This window comes from Uranotaenia lowii, chromosome 2 (genome assembly GCF_029784155.1).
Source record: "Uranotaenia lowii strain MFRU-FL chromosome 2, ASM2978415v1, whole genome shotgun sequence".
NCBI lineage: Eukaryota > Metazoa > Arthropoda > Insecta > Diptera > Culicidae > Uranotaenia > Uranotaenia lowii.
The window spans coordinates 154,332,285-154,350,169 of record NC_073692.1 but is presented as its reverse complement, the minus strand read 5'-3'; the positions used below and the strand labels follow the sequence as shown (position 1 = coordinate 154,350,169).

The 17,885-nt window shown below is 35.9% G+C and overlaps 2 protein-coding genes across 3 annotated transcripts in view; one reads left to right on the top strand and one right to left on the bottom strand.

Annotated features, from left to right (window-relative positions):
- LOC129745201 (kelch-like protein 17) overlaps window positions 1-17,885 on the bottom strand; it is a 146,573-nt gene that overhangs the window by 90,025 nt on the left and 38,663 nt on the right. The gene's annotated exons all lie outside the window — the stretch shown is intronic.
- On the top strand, window positions 1,621-11,186 carry LOC129745203 (chymotrypsin BI-like). Its single transcript, XM_055738130.1, has 3 exons — window positions 1,621-1,717; window positions 10,243-10,609; window positions 10,670-11,186. The coding sequence occupies exons 1-3, from the start codon at window positions 1,673-1,675 to the stop codon at window positions 11,053-11,055; spliced, it is 798 nt and encodes a 265-aa protein (XP_055594105.1). The 5' UTR covers window positions 1,621-1,672; the 3' UTR covers window positions 11,056-11,186.

The following is a 17,885-nucleotide window of genomic DNA, read 5'->3' as shown; positions in this document are numbered from 1 at the left end:
CTCGCAGGAGCTTCCGTGTGCTTAAAATGAATATTGGACCCGAAATCAAAGTCTTCAGGTAACAAATACCTAAAAAGTTCGTAATTTTTTATCGCAATACGTCACAAAAGTACTTATTGGAATATATTTATTCCGGATTATGAAGGATGAATTCAAGAAAAATTAATAATACTTAGCTGCGGTTTACTGCCAACTACCAATTCTGCCAGAGGACCTTCCGGGAAGACTTGGATCGAATTTCGATAGCCTGATAGGTTGGTCCAGCTTTACTATCGCAGGGAACAGCTAACCACATAATCAGTGTAGACATTTAACTTTTCATTAAATTTCATTAAAAATATTTCTTAGGACAATGATTTTGACACACGCGGAAAATTTTCTTCGTCAAAGCCTACTTTCGTTCTCCCGTTTCATGATTTTTTATTTTTCCTTAAAAATGATTTTAAACAGTTAGAAATGATGTGTACATCAAGAAAAAAATTAAAATAAAATACGATTTTCCAAAAAGTGTACATTAATTGTTGCAAATTTGAAACGAAGGGTTAAATCTGGTGTTATATTTTATGTATTCTATTTCTGAGCATTTATTCTTTTGTCAGGAGCTTTTTTCGGAATTTTGATTTGCATTAGTTTTCTGATTTTTCGGAAATACTGATTTCAAATTTGAAAATTAGACAGCTAAGAATTAATTTTTCAAGCAAATTTCTTGTTTATCGAATTGGAAAATAATATATTGCGACACCTAAACACAGAGATGGAAAGTTTTAATAGTGTATAGTTTGAACAATTAAGGATTTTTTTTTATCATTCGCGTAGTCCTTCTTTTCATTCTCCAAATTGTACAACGTTCTCAAATATATCCTATGTAGGTTCTCCAAAATTATATACATTTTGAAGAAATCATCGATCAATATCAAAATAATCGTGCACTTATAAAATTAATGATTCACAGTGTGTAAAGATTGCAACGGTTGAAAACAAACCCTTGACCAATGCTCGATAAGATCTGTCCTCGATAATGGATTATAAGGTGATACAGGAGAAGAAAGACGCCTTCTGACCCGTTTAATTTGTACGTGTTGTAATACACTGAGTCGATTTAGGGTAATTTTCAATTTCTTAGGCGCAAGGGCTTTTTTGATTTTTTTCAATTAAAATAACTAACCCTCATTATCCAGCTTTTAACTCATTTGTTTTGAAAGATTCGCCACTACGGAACTTGGTCTCTCAAAAAGTTTCACACTGAAAATTTACTTTAATGACTTCATAAATTGAAAGGTTTGAGTGCTTAGTTGCATGGTAGAAAAAAAAAACCATTCAATTTTCCATGAAACGGTACTTTAAAATTTTGCAAAGATCAGTTTCGAACCAAAACTAAACGTTTTGAACCTTAGGGCTGAAGATTTTCTTGAAACTTATCCAAAAATAACTCAGTTAAGTGTTTTATGGCAAAAAGTGTTCAATTCAAATTTATCAATACCCTACTGAATTCGACACCTTCAGGTAATCTAATCGTGTGATATTTATTACAAACACGCAGCGACGTTTTGTCAGAGGAAAAAAAGAATCGGGATAAGAAAAATCTTGGGTTTGGAATTGGTATAAAATCGGAACCAAGAATCTAAGTCACCACAAGTTAACTTTTACCCTCCAAGTGTTTAACATAGAAGAAATGAAACTCTTCCTTATTTTGTTTGCAGCTTTGGCTGCTGTACAGGTAAGTTGTCTACAATATAGGGGATTAAGGGTAAGACGAGCACCTTAAGTTTACGTGTGGTTTTCAAATGTAAAATAAGTAAAATTTTTAGACTTACCGTAAAGCGGGGTAACATTGATCACCGGGGTAGCTTTGATCAACATGAAATTTTTTCAGATAATAATTTAAACTAAGTCGGAAGTTAAAAAAATCCCAAAACTTTTTTCTGCGTTTAAAAACTTATAAGTTGAGTTTCAAATTGGAAAAAACTTGGTTTACTTTTTGAAAATATCAAATGTAAGTAAAAATGTCATTTCAAAATCTTAAAATATCTATTTTCTCGAAGGTTCGCAAACAAACACCTTTTCTGAAGAAATCATAAAGTTTAGAAGCAAACAGGTTGAATTATGTGAGAGTTTAACTTTTTTCCTTAGTAAATTTATAGATTTGGTGTAATTTTTGGTTGTAGGTTGAGGTAAATTTTTGATATTTAAATAAATGGAACATTTTCCAAGTGCAAGCCAGTCTAGTAGAAAAGGCTAGAAACCCTTACAAATGGTAAATTTGAAGGACAAAAAATTAAAAGGGAATAGTGCGAGGGCCTAGGGAATTGAATGAAGGCAAAATTTCATTTGTTTTTGGAGTTAAAATTTTATTAGTAATGTTAAGAAATTTAGCCCGTTAATTTATGCAACATCATTGTCCATCTTTAGATTTTTAATTGTTGTTTCACCTTAACACATTCAGAACCAGAAATTCAGCATTCTATATCTCAGAATTCACTGTTTTCGATTATAAGCAGAGCCTATCTAGTTCTCCACGAGTTTTGCTCTAAGTGTTGTCATTGTGTGGGTTTATCTATTCCGAAGCCGATCGTACCATAGTACTTTGAAACACACAAGGTAGTTTATTCCCAGGATATACTTTGATATACTACTCCGTTGCTCGCATATGTATTAGTAGGCCAACCGAAAAATGGTTATAGAAATTCCACAGAAATGTACAGAAAATTTTAAAAATATTAGTTTTCTAGAGAAAATGCTAATTTTAAAACACTGCAAGAAATATAAAAATGTTCACCAAAGCAATGTATTAAGCGCTTTTGCAGATGGATACAATACTTGTTACGTACATTTTTTATAGAGTTAGAAAAATGGCTTTTCGTTAAATTTCTTACTACCGACAAAATTCTACTTTTTAAGGTTCTAAAATAAATTAGCATTAATTACAAATTGTAACAAGTCATTTTTTTTAGCATATTTTTACAACTACATTTGAACAAATGCTTTCCGAAATTCGATTGTTTTGCTAAAATACTGCTGAATTTCACAAGAAAAACTGTTTCGTAGGCAGAATATTGGAAGCTTTTGAACATAACTTTTACTGATTGCCACACAAGTTATTTCAAAGAATGCGACTAATTACTAATAAGAACAATTTGACTCCTCAATTTTCCATAAATTGTAGTTTTGTTTTGCTTTGTCCGATACAAAGCGTTCGAAATTTCATAACTATTTTTTACCCTGTGTTTACACGGCTCTGTCGATTGAGGTTAAGCGCAATGTTATACCTTTTCATCTACCAATCTTGGGCTATTCCGCTTTCTTTAAACGTATTGGTAAAAGGCTCCTGGCTATGGAAAAACTGGCACATACGCTCCTTTATCTTAACTCAAAATTAAGAACGACCGAGGTTCAAAACATAGTTCGATTCTATGAACTTAAAGTTAAGTACTCCTTTTTCTCCTTGCGATGGTCCAAAACGGAGTTCGAACTGCGAACTCAAAATTGATCCCTTTTTTTTTCTTCGGCCAGGGAGCAAAGCTGAGTTCGACCTTATGAACTAAAAATTGAAATCTCTTTGTTGGACTGAAAACACTTAGTGAGTACAGTTCGAATCGGAAGAGCAACCAACGAACATGACGCAAAATTTTGTCGTTCCGGAACAATTACCGGAAGACTATGAGGAACTTCATAATGGAATGTCCACCGTGTCAGCGTTAAATTCTCTCCGTCATTGTCATCATATGGTGATCGGCTTGGAATGTCCGGAAACATCCGGATGTTATTTACTTCCCGTGGGAAGTAACATCCGGAAGTTTTCTTTAACCGGGAGTGTCAAAACTTTCCGCCGCTCTGTAATTGCAATGCAATGTTCCGGAACAGTACCATGCGGGTACAGAAAATTTAACCATCCTTTAATTCCCTTAAAATAAACAACCCTCGAATAAAAAGAATAAATTTAAGTTCGGCTGTCGAACTTAGTATTGAGTATGCCTATCAGAACTTAGTTTCGCGATTGCCCAGTCAAACTCAAAGTTAAGCGCTGCCACTGAAGTGCTGTTTTGAACCAAAACTACTTAATTTTGAGTTAAAAAAAGGAGCGTGCATGTGTCAGCAGCAGGGTTGCGATTTTTTTTTTCAAAAATCAGGGAACTGGTGAAATAAAAATCAGGCAAAATCAGGCTACGTTAAAGTAACGAAAATTGCGCTCCAAATGATGACCTTTTTTTTGGTCATCGCTCCACATTTTCACTCTAATATGTATTGTGAGCCTACTTGGTTGAATAATTCTTCTGAATCAAAACAAGCAGAAGATTTCTAGAAAGAAAATATTCGTTGTTCGGAGTAGGAGAACATGCCTATTAATGCCCACAGGGATGCAGTTATGGGTGTGTGGTGTGGAGCACATCTCTCAGATTTGAGCTTTTTTCAAGAGATGTAAGCTTTTTTTTCCTCAGATTTGAGCTTTCATCTCCAATGCTCTCAAGGCAAAAAAAAGCTTCAATCTGAGGAAAAAAAAGCTTAAAATCGAGAATCATTTACACTTAACAAAAAGGCGTTGGTCACACCCCGAATCGAAAAAATGGACCAAAATCGGTTGGATTTCGGTCCGTTCAACCCGTGAATCGGTTAGAAATCTGACAAAAAATCCAATCGAATTTGGAGAAATTCAGTGCTCTGGTGACACAACTTTCCTGACGACGATAACTTTTTGCGAGTGAGCTGTCAAAACAACCAAATTGTCAGGAAAATCTAACAGAATTCCAACAGAAACCAGACAGATTTACACTGACAACTAATATTTTGACAGTAATCGGTCCGGTTACGAATTCGTTCCGATCCGGGACGGTGCACAGAGAAATCCCATAGCATTGCATCCCCGTGATTATGCCCTACCTAAGCGAATAGCTGATTTGTAATGTATCCCACATACAATTTGTGTAAAAACGAGTGTAATCGTCGAAAAAAAGTGTTTTCTACAAATGCTAATGATTTTTTATTACTCAAATTCCTTTAATTGCTTTCAAAACTTGATTTTTAAAACCCATATTTAACGCCACTGAACAAAACTGTGTTGCAAATACGTGCCGGTGTATATTAAATTCGCGCCTAGCAGCCGAACACACCCGAAAGCAGCCGAAGACCAAAAACACACCAATACTTACGGACACTTTGACTGGAAAGAAAACCAAAACGGACTAATAAAAAAAAAATGAAAAGTATTTTTTTGGGCTGAATTAACGCTTGAAATATGGTTTTACATTTTTCATCCACATTCAATGAAAATTGACCGTTTTGAAAAATTAATGCTGTTTTCAACATACTAAAATTGGCGCTTTATAATGAGCGCATGGGCAGTGATAAAACGTACCCATAAAAAAGCTCATCTTAGTGAGTTCAGTATGATTTTTAGCATAAAATCATAATTAAGATTCTTTTCTATCGATGTGTCAGTAAATATTGTCTTATTCATTTTTCACTGCTTGGTGACACCTTTTTGAAAATGTTTTAAAATTTACCTCGAAATGAAGAAAAACCTAAATTGCGTGAATTATGAGACAGAGGGGCATTTTAAGGAAAAATTCATACTTGCCATGGCCAATCCAGGCTTCGGATTCATTTGAGAGCAAACACCCACGGAGCTAAAATCGGCTCCCACTCTTCAAGCGGCGAGAAGGAATGAAAAGGAGTGACCATTTGCCTCGAAGATGTAATGCTCCTAGGGAGTTCTTTCTGCCTCTCGCTCTGCTCTAAAAAGATAAATGAGCGCTCTTCGGGAGTAGATCCGGGAGTAGCTTCGGAAGAACGCTTTAAAGCAAACGTTATGAGCTGGGAATCTGGCTGGCTCGTGTTCGTTTGTTTTGGTTTGCGCCGGCGGTGCCATTTGGAAACGATTTAATATGAATAGCAAGAGGTAGGACGTGTCCCCGCTAATTATTTTGTTGAGTAGAGTGGCTCAAATTAGCAGACTGTGGCGTGAAGTTTACATGCAAAATTTAAGTCCAATAGCACAAGAAGGGATCGCGCAACTAGCCTCAAGTTTGTAAAGAAATTTAAAATATTTTGTTCGGGTAGCTATTATTTCATCAATAACCGTCAAACGGGGCATCATGCAACAGCAGGCTTTGATGCTACATTTGTATACCACATCAAAAGGTGTTATTTTTTATTTGAATATAATGTATGAAGCTATCATTTAATGTTAACAAAATGATAATGACTAATTTCCTTACATTGAGAGATAGATTTTTGAATATTTTCATTCTCATAGAAAATTTAAAAAAATGTGCCATAGATGTATTTTTTTGTATTTTTCGATGTATCGATAAAATACCTTGCCTATATCAAAATTTTCGGTGTAAAAATATTTTTTTGGAAAATCAACAATTTTTTTTCAAATAAATATTTGAATAATTCAGTTACCAATCTGAGCCAAAAATTCATCAAAATGCAAATCAAAGATTCACCTTTTAAGTCTTGATTCCATATGCTGTTATGATTGGTTCACATCACACGTTTATTAAATTCAAAATTTCATCTAACATAACATGAACTTTTATGATTTAAGCTAAATGATTTTTTTACCCCTAAATGTATGCAGCACTCTTATGGTTTTAAAATCATTTTTGACAGAAAAATGTTGAACTTTATTCGAACAAAACAAAAACTTACTGCATTTGGTGCTTTATGCGTTATGATGACATCACAAATATATCTTTAACTATAAATTTTCAAACATTTTCATTTAATTTTTTCATTAAAAACAAAGTTTGTTGCCTCTTATCTAGACCTTTTTTAGAAGGGTGATAATCGTATGTTTTTTGTAGATTTGAAAATAGCTGGGGAAGCAATAATTTTTCTGACTACGTAATTTTGATGTCCCATCAACCTAAAGCCTTCTGATTTACAAGCAGAATGATTATCTGTGGACGTTAAGTTTTTAAAAGCCATTTAAGTGTATAAGTGTGCATACCCTAGATGCCCTAGATGCCCTAGTTGACGGTAGTTCAACACCGACCGATTTCTTTGTTAAACATATTATCTGAAAGCCTTAAGTTTGACAATCTTTTTACATGAACATTGAATGTAAATTAGAGTAGGTAATAATGTTAACGTTGTTTAGGTTAAAAAATAGTCTAAAATTCGTTGTGCGACGATGTAAGCACAGCCACCCCCATCAGCCAGCTAGCAGCTGTGAGCTACTTGAAGCAGTCAAATACATATGTACCTAACTCGAACGCAATTCTGAATCGTCACACGCAAAGGGATTTCTCCCAGGGAGGCCTCTTTGGGAGGAGCTCAGAGCCTCTGAGGGAGCAAAGAGTGACTGGCGCTCTTAGCGATTCTGGCGGTAAGAGAAGCGAGAAAGAGTGATTTTCGACTACCGGGAGTTTGAGAGTTCCTCCTCAATGAGTGGTACTGCTCTGCCTCCAATGAGTCGCGCCTCAGGATTCGTCCGAAGCCTGTGCCAATCACATCATTTAAAACAAATTGGCAATATTTTGCAGGCTTAAAATGTTACAGTTTCTTCAAAACACGAGTGGCGCGTGGGGCGTTATCTGAACTTTCCCCCTACTACCTTGAAAGGAGGCCAAACGCCAGGAAGCCACCGCTGTGCCTTTTTTGGGATTGATCGGTGGCCGAAATTCTATGACAATTACCCCTCGTCCTCAATCCGGCTCAGGTAGTACACTGGTTAAGATGGTTAAGATATGAAAATGGTGTTGTGAGTTCGATTCTCACTTGCCAAGGGCAGATTGTATTTTTTTTAAAATATTTTTTATTTTCTCGTTTCTGGGATGAATTATCTAATAGCATGAAAATCTCGTAAAATATTTTCTTGTTTTTTGAGTATCATTATGCACGGGAGCTCGAGTTTTTATATCAGTAGTGCTTTTTCAATCATATCAGGACTTGGTAGGCTGTGGCCGTCGATGACGGTTGTGTTTTTTTTGGCTGAAAATTTTCAAGACTCTCAAACCATAAATATACAAGTTTAATTTGTGCCTTAAAGTTATGAAATGTGACAAGAAACACATTTTCATTTCGATTTGCTATCAAGAAATCATCAGACAACCATAACGTGATCCAGATGGTGTAGCTCGATATAACATCTCTAAACTTCTTGAATGCTGCTGGTCGTTCACACTAAGCGGGGAAGAAACTCTGGGAAATATTGAAGCTAAGTATTTTCGTTATTTTCTACATAAAATATGTTGGAAAGTGTTCTGCCGCTCATAGCGGGACCGTGCCATTTGCGTTTTTATTATTTTTTAGTTTATCACTGGAAACATTTTAATTTTACCTGTAGTATCAAGAGAAAACTTTATTTTTAGTATGTACTTTTTCTGATGAACATTAAAAAAAAAGACATTTCACAAATGATCGCCAGTCGGTCCCTCTACCATAAGGGCCCAGCAAATGATTTTCAACAGAATTAAAAAGACGAACACAGAATTTCAACAAAAACGTAAATGGGACGGATTTGCTTTGAGCGGCAGAACAGCCTTGATAGTTTTGATCATACTAGTCAAAAGTGTCTTCCGATCATATCCTTTAACCCGAACCTTCAAACCAAAATTGTTTTGCTAGGATGCAGAGGTGACCTCGGTCCTAAAGCACAAGATTGATCTTTCATCCCTTTCTACCTTTTCCCAACTATCCTTTGACTACTAGGACGTGGCCGGCGCCGTTATTGATGTTTAAAGAGAGAGCATCAGTTTTGTTCATTGTGAATGTGCTGTCAATCCCAGACACCATTCTTTTGACCTCTAGACAAAATTGATGGCCTCGGTCAATCACGGAGTAGCAACCACTGGCGATGTGGAACTTGTTCCACTGAGCCACGCCAGCGATCATGGAATTCGAAATGTTTTAAAAATGTTATAATTACAATGGGAAAATGAATGTGTTTAAGTTACAATGAGACAAATTTGTTGCGTTGAATTAAATAATGCTGTACAACTATTTATGATTAACTTCGAGTTCAATGATTTAAGGTGGATGTGAGTAGTCAATCAAGCTAAGCTAAGCTAAGTAGTGCTTTTTCAATCATATCATTTTTAGCACAGTACAATTTACAGCGCATTTTCGGTTTGCTGAATAAGCATTGGATTTTTGCCACCTCTTCTATGGGCGTAGGTGAAAGAATTGATGAGACTAAAAAAATTAGTTAAACATTCCAAATCCAAAAACCAATACCAAGTACTAATTTCTTTTAATCTCAATTCATGCATAGCCGAGATATTTGAATTTCATCGTATTTATGTATAGGTAGTTACTTTCTTCAGCAAACATTTGAAATTGTTAAAAGTATTGAAAATTTCACTTTTCAAAATAATCTCTTTAAAGTCCTTGTAGGTAAAACGCTTCAAGTAGGTAATGCAATTTAATTTTTAAGCTTATACATATATGGCAAAAATGGCGGCAGATGTTCTGGTCGAATCTTTAATTGGTGCACATTTTTCGCATAAAAAATTAAATTTGTTACGATCATTCATTCTTATCGTAACTTGGGACTAAGCAAATATTAAGAAAGATATTTCGTTCTGAAATTCGTTTTTCCTTAAAAGTGAACTGCATTCAAAATTTCAGCGACAAACACGCAATCTTGCGCGCATTCTGCTCAAACTTTGATATTAAGGGTTTTTAAGTAAAATTTGTGGAAAATAAGTGAGATATAATTAAAAATTTATAGCCATCGGAAACCGCAAACAAGTAACCAGACTGTGCAGCCTGGTTTGCTATTAAACCTTACGTTTTAACCATGAAAAATAACAAGTTTCATATGTGATCAATCCATCTGTATCATAACATATGTGATCAATCCATCTGTTTCCAAGAATTAATATCACTTAGATGAATTCATCACTTCAGAATGATAGATAAGCTTGTTCTCCACAAAAAAAGGCAAAGAATATCTTTCGGAGCCATAGGTTAACGTTATTTCGAAAAATAATGGCATGGGTGATCTTAATTCCACATTCTTTAATAATAGCGGGGTGGGGAGAAATATTCGTTTCGCACAATATTTGTTATGCTATTAACATATACGTAGATTATTTAGATGAGTAAACAGATGGAATTTTTGAAGAATACCAATTTTTCTGATCCTTTCGCACTTTTTCTCTATCATCTCTTTATGATCATTTTGACACCACACGAGGATGCTTATTTTGGTGTTACATTTAATATGTTGTTGAAAGGACATGGAAAATTTCCTCATTTCGATTAATACACATTGCTGATTGTTTTCTTCTGCAGGCAGCCAAAATACCGCTCCAAAGTCGTGTGCACCCTTTGAATGTTATGCTGGGTGACGGTAAACAAAGTCGTATTGTGAATGGAAATCCAGCCGGGCCTGGCCAATTCCCATTCTATGCTGCCGTTGACATCCTCACAGGTTATTTCTGCGGCGGATCAATCATCAGTAATCGATGGGTTTTGACAGCGGGTCATTGTGGTGTGCTTGGTGGCAATACCGATTTCAAGGTAGGCGTTGGATCTCTAGGAGTTCCGTCAGAAACCTTTTATATTTCGGATGGAATTCATGTTCATGATAATTATGACCCGTGGACACTTGCTAACGATATCGCCTTAATACATCTTAGCAGTGATATAATTTTCTCAGGTAAGTGGATATAATCTCATTCCTGCGCTCATAATTCCTACAACTTGTTTGTTCCAACAGATTACGTCCAAGCGGTCACTTTACCCAGCATTGGAGAAGAGAACCAGTTCGAAGATTACAATGCAAAAATCGTGGGACACGGAAAGACTTCAGATGGTGCCGGAGGAGTATCGCCTTATTTGCTTTATGCTGATGTATCAGTGATGTCAAACTATGACTGCAGGATGTATTATGGAGGTTTAATAATTAATTCAATGATGTGTGCTATTGGAAATTCTGGACAAAGTACCTGCAACGGAGACTCAGGTGGCCCTCTGGTAGTCGAAAATAAACTTGTCGGAGTTATCTCGTTTGTTTCCGGATACGGTTGTAATTACGGTTTACCGTTTGGGCAAACGCGGGTTACAAGCCATCGCCAATGGATTTTTAATGTATCGGGTGTGTAAACATGAGAAAAGGAAATCTTCCTTGGATCTGTCTTTCTGATCGTAACAATACAATTCACTTCCTGAATTACTTAGAAAATCCCTAAAAAACTTTTATTTTTGCAGATGTCAATAATAAATTGAAAAAAGTATATCGAGTATTTTCAATTTCCCCAGCTTCTGTTATATGAGATTCGAAATGACGTAATAGAGATACAAAATTATGTATGTGATTCAGATATTTCAGATTCAGATTTCAGATTTCAGATTTCAGATTTCAGATCCAGTTTTCAGATTCAGATTTCAGATTTCAGATTTCAGATTCAGATTTCAGATTCGGATTTCAGATCCAGATTTCAGATTCAGATTGTAGTTTATTATCGGTCGCAAATGCAATATTTATCCGACACCTTTTGTATTTTTTTTCGTCCCCGTGAACAGGATTTCAGAAAGTTCTAGAGATGATACATACATCTTGAAGTTGCCAGATTTTTTTCAGAACGTATCTGGGCCCTACAAATCCGAGCAATTTCATTTGAAAAACCTGGCAAAATCCGAAACCCAGAAATTACTCAACAAAAAACAAGAAAAAAAATTTAAATGTTTTTCTAGATTTCCAAAACATCTTTCATGATTTTTTTATAGCAGTTGCTCAAAAAAATTTCGTTTTGAAGGCATAAATAAAAAAACAAATAATAGTGGCCTAGCATCAAATATGCGAGAGATTCTCAGCAACTGCCTCCAAGAAAAATCCAAATTAGTTGCCTTCCTCCGCAAAGCCGGAATAATCTACAAAATATAGAGGACTACCACAAAGCATGGCCCTAATGGGTTAACCAACCAATCGAATCGAGGAAGAATGACCCTAACGGGTTAAACTTCTATATACAAAAAATGTTTGATTTGCCAAATAAAGTGAATAAATCTGGGAAAAATCCGTGCATTTTTAATGAAACTCGGGCAACCGGGCCGGACCGGACTATTCCGAAATTTTGTATTAAATATACGGGCAAACCCGGATAAAACCGGGAAATCTGGCAACCCATCGGTATAGGTACACCCATAGAAGAGGTTGCAAAAATCCAATGCCTATTTAGCACATCTCTGTGCCGATAATGCGCTGAAATGTGCACTGTGCCGAAGATGATATGTTTGAAAAACCGTAACTGGCATAAGGACTCGGCTCCCAACTAAAATGATGCATGACCACTACATTCAAGCAAAACAAGAAAAACATTTTATGGGATTTCGTTCCTATTGGATAATTCATCCCAGAAACAAGAAAATAAAAATATAAACCACGCCCGTAGGGAGAATCGAACTCAAATCACCAACCATATGGTCTTGCCAGAACGACATCTTAACCAGTGTACTATTTGAGCTTCATGCAGGAAGAGGGATATTTGTCATAGGCATTCTGCCACCGATCAATCACAAAAGAAACGCACGACAGTGGCTTCCCGGCGTTTGGCCTCCTTTCAAGGTATTCATTTGTCTTGCCATGGAAACGGGAAAGGGAACGGGAGTGGAGGAAACGGGAAACCCATTGAATGAGAACTGTGCTTTGCTTACTGCCTGCTATTACATACACGCCATTGGCACAGAGGCTGAATTTTGGGTGTAGAATATGACGGATGGATATCAACATTTGTATGAAAAAAAAAGCTATTGTTTGAACATTTTTCTTTCAACGTTTCGAATCCACGTTGGAATCCACTATCTTCGTTAACGAAACACCATAAAAGCGAAGATGGAATTAAAGTTTTGGTTGATCAATTTCTTTTTTCAATAGGTTAGTAGGGTGATTTGCTAATCGTTGCACAGCTAAGCACACATTTTCAGTTTTTATTCAATACTTTGGATATTTTTTTCCAACCCACTCAAAAAAATAGTTTCTTGGTATTCTCACAGGATTAAGCAAGACAACCCAAAAACTTCCGGATGAAAAACATGTGACATTAATATTTAAAAAATCGACAAAAACAAGCTGTCTCTTCCCAATCGTTGCACTCGAAAAGTGTCTACCTGTCCTAATGTTGCACATTTTTTCCGATGGTTGCGCACCTTAAAGCTTATCTTATTATTGAAATAGAATGTTACGTTCAATTGTTATCGGATAATTTGAATGAAATATGGCGATCAGGTATTATGTTGTAGAAAAATACAAGTTTTTTGTATGGCTCAATATCTCAATATTGAAAAAAATGGCATAAAAAAGTGAAAAATCAGTTTTTATTAAAAAATGTTTATTCCAGAGGATAAATAACGAAATTTAAAACAATAAAATATCCAAAAATAAATGAAATTGAAAACAACAATGATAGATTAAAAAAAAAAAAGAAGATAATGACACTTTCAATTGTGAAAAATGTAACTGTTTGAAGATATTTTTTATCATTATTGAGTTTCTTGTTTCGGTGATTTTAAAGGCTTTGGTTTCTTCTGAGCATCCATTCTTAGTTGACGACTTTGCTTCCGCTCCTCAGTTTCTTTTGCTTTAAGTAGTCTATTCTCCGCCCTTATTCTCGCAATTTTCTGTTTACGTTTGATTTCTGTTTGTTTCTTGTTTTCCTTAGCTTCAATTTCTCGAAGACGTTCCGATGCGGTCAATACAAAATAGCGTTTTTGATTTTAATTTTTTCGGATGCCCTTTCTTTTGGGAGTGGGAGGAACTCTAAGAAAATCGGTGATACTCACACGTCGATGACAATTCACTGGATCTATTTTAGGGGCTGAATTTTTAGAATCAGGCTCCACTTGAAAAGTTTGTTCTGCCCGAACCGTAGATGCATCAATTCCTGTGTCGATAGCTTCCGCTAAAGTTGGTCCAAAATCATTCATGGAAAATGTCTTGCCAGCACTTTTCATTTTTCGGTCATCGATGCATTTAGATCAACTATTTTTTAATGACTTAAAAATAGCTACATCAAATGGCTGCATTATGTGAGTAGCGTTCGGAAATAAGGCTATAAGGATAACATTAAGATTTTTACAGAGCTCAACAACTTCAATACCAGTATGCGAGCTATGACCATCAACAAAGTAGATGACAGGAAACGGAACATTTCGCTCCACGAGTAGGGGAAAGGTTTCCTAAATGGGCCTATCGGGTTAAATGACCCTATCACCACAGACAAACAGACGGGACACTCTTTTTTCGTTTTTCGCAAAACTGTTCCGAAGCTAGGCAATGTCGCCACAAGAGTGCACTAGAATCCCTAAGAAGCAAATCTGAGTTTTCATCATGGTAGCTGTGATTATGATGGTATATTCATCACCATGGTGTAACGGTAGTATGTTTATTTCCGTTTGTTTTTATCCAGCGAAATTTTTATTCCCGGTTTAGGAGAAATCAATTTTTAAGATATAATGTTGAAAACTATACCGAAACAATCAGCAGAAATTATCGGACCAGTACATCAGTCAAAAGCTCATTCGATTGGTAAGTAAAACTCCCTGTCTTCGTGCAGGACCAAGCTTCTAACAGCCAGCACATTTGTATTTTAGGAGCTATTTCCCTGAGAGTTGTGGAGATGAGTGGGTCGTATCCCGTTTCGCGGATGATGCATTTTTTCACAACTTAACGTTGCTGGAGTAACAAATAATTCTTTCTTAAGGCTGAAAGGCTGTCGTACTGTATGCTTTTAGGAATCGTAAATTCAGGGCCAACGTTCGGCAGCTGTTCCGGAGCTGTTGCGTCACCGAAGACGACGATAAAATTTCGACGACAACGGTTGCCCGGACCTAGGGTAAATGCCTCCAGAGACTGCCGAGGATCCGTTCAAAAAACTGACGACAATACGGAACGGTTAGAATCCGGTCATGGGGAAGCGAATTTATCGAGGATGAGCCAAAATTTTAACAGATGAAAGATTGAAATAAAGTTTAACCTCTGAAACTCTTGAAGCATTGTAATGTAACCCTCAAAAATTATATTCAGATAAAAAACCTTAGAACTTGACAGATTTAAATCCTGTTAAAATGATAACTATTTTTTATATGATAACACAGATTAATTTTTCATAAAAAAAACCCCTGAAATTAAAGGCTGTTTACAGAGTTCTCAACAATGTTGAAAATCTGATAAGAAAAATATGAATAAGCTTTTAAGTATCAAAATAAAATGGAAATCAAAAACAGCTTGTTCTCAAATGATAATTGTATTTTAAACAAAATCTTTATTCACAATTTAATTTGAAGTAGTTCCATTTGATAAATACTAAACGGTTTCGGCTGGAGGAATATTCACGACGGGGTTTACTCACACTCAAGGGGTTACCTATTCCGGGACGATAAAGCTGTTAATTTTTATGATATGACTCTGCAACATAAAATTGTGATTTGAATAATTTTGAATACGCTTACGAACTGTTGAGGCAATGATTAAAATCAATTCGGTTCCAGAGAATCTAGCTGTGATGGATGACGAAACTCTGTTTTCCTTTCATTTTACTGTGCTACTCCGTCCATGAAGTTTCTGATCCTCATTATCCTCGTAAAACCTTCCGTTTCAACCACTAAATTCTTTGAAATGAAATGTTCGATCACAAGCAAAACATCAAACCGAGAAGAAAATCGACAAATCTTCAACGCAACGAAAAATTTTTTGTTTACACTTTCTCAAATATTACAATATCGTAGGCTACCTCGATCATTTCATTTTAGACAAAACTGTTTGGTAGGTAATACCGACACAAGATGGCAGTGTAATCTCTTGCGAAAATTTGGACGATTTTTCTTCTAAGTGTCCTGTCTGTTTGTCTGTGCTATCACCCTTATTCTTGTTTTCGATCGAATGACATTCGTTCGAAAGTTTTGCAATTTCGTATTCTTGTTTTCGTTCGAACAGATGAGAACAGTTCGATCTTTCGAACATCGTTCGTACGAACCAAGGTTCTTAGATACACTAGGTTCTCCGACTTCCACAGTAAGTAGGCGAGAAGTGAGCGGGCCTCTCAATGAGTTTGTTTATTTTTTGCTCAGCTTTTCTGTGGTTTGTTGGTAAACAAACTTCATGAGTTCCGTATAGTTGCACAGCCTACATAGCCAAAATGGCCGAATCGGGAATTCGTTATTCGGGAACACCTCCTGAATATATACCCACCTTGGTACGAACGAAACTTTGCGTTCCCGTTTTCGTTCGAACGTATTTCTTCTAAGGACCGACAAACGCGAGTCTGATACTGCGAATCATGACCGTTTAAAACAATTAATGAAATTTATTTCCGATTGGGGTGTTGATAATAACGAATTTATTGCGAGTTTAAACCACGAAACTGAATGTTCTTCAAAATTACAAAATATTAAAGAGCATAGAAATTTTTATTCGAAATTTTAAATTTCTTTTTAATCTGAATCCTTGGTTTTCATTCTTTCACTGGACTGCCAAATGCGAATCTGATGCTGCGAATCTTGGGTATTTGAGGGAAAAGTTTGTGAAGTTGGACAGTTATGGAGTTGATGTAGTTCGAAATAGTTGTTTTTTATAGTTTGGTGAATAATTATCTTTTAATTCAAAAATTTAAAGCACACTTTTATTTAAAAGTTCCTCCTTCCTCTCGGCGGGTGAGGTTTTAAACCGCAGCAGCATTATCACAACCATCACCGGCTGGCATTGAGAACAGCTTCTTGCATCCAGAATCAACCAGCTCCTGGGGGACCATCTAGGAAACAGCATTGTTGTCCACTGCACCTAAAGATTGAAAGGTTATACGGGCCCATAGTACTTTGAAATATAACAGGTAGGCCATTGCGCTTAACCTCATTTGGCAGCTCCGTGTATGTACACGGCATTCCTACTACAAACAAAAATAGTTATGAAATGTTACTGGTTTTCTGTGGAATAGAAATCAAAATCGTAAATTTTGTCTTTATTAGCCGTTTGTTTCTTCTGAAAAGTGCTTGAAACCAAAGATTGATTCCCAGAGGTCATATGAAACGGTAAGTTTGCATAAAATTTGCCAGTATTCTACATAAATTGTGAACATTAAAAAGAAAAATTTGTCGTCGTCCCCGAATGTATGATAAAATCAATGAAAAAAATTCATGCATTCTTAGCAAAAATTTTATGAAATAAGCAGTGTACATAATATTTCGATGACTATAAGTCGTTTTGTGAGATGACTTTGGAAATTTTCACAAGAACTGACTATCACATTACGAAAATCAACCAAATTTTTGTTTTCCAGTCGCCAAAAAACCAACCAAATAAAACTTTTTACTTATTCAAAGAGCCAAACATAGTTGATGGTATTAAAAAGCATAAGCTGATATTTTTTTCGTAATTTTATTGCTAACCAGTTCTTAAAAAAATAAGGTTTTTAGATGAATTCCATACATTTGCTAACACTTCTCATAACTATTTTTTGGAGCCTTTCACCAACACAGTTGAAGAGGGCGGAATAGCCTACCTTGTCTATTTCAAAGTACTATGATACGGGCCCAGCTTGCTGCTGCTAACGTTGGCGAAAACGAATCAGCTCCATCGGCTCCGCTTTTCAGACAACCTCCACCCTGCACTCGTGGATCTCGACATGAAAAACCGCGTACATGGAGAAAAACAAAATTACCAAAAAACACACGATAATTATGTTCTTTCTTTCGTGTTTTCCGTAACGACCGATGAAGATCGATAAAATTTCACAAGAAACAAAACTATTGTTTACAATAAATTTTCTGACGAGAAACGTCATTTTGTCCAATCCGGGTGCTTTGATTTTTCGAACATGATCTGGTAACACCAACATCAAACGTATCGCGTTCGAACGAAAACAAGAATAGCTTTTTCGAATTCGATCGAAAGTATCCGTTCGAACGAAAGTCAGATACGCCGTAAACCAGAATAAGGGTGA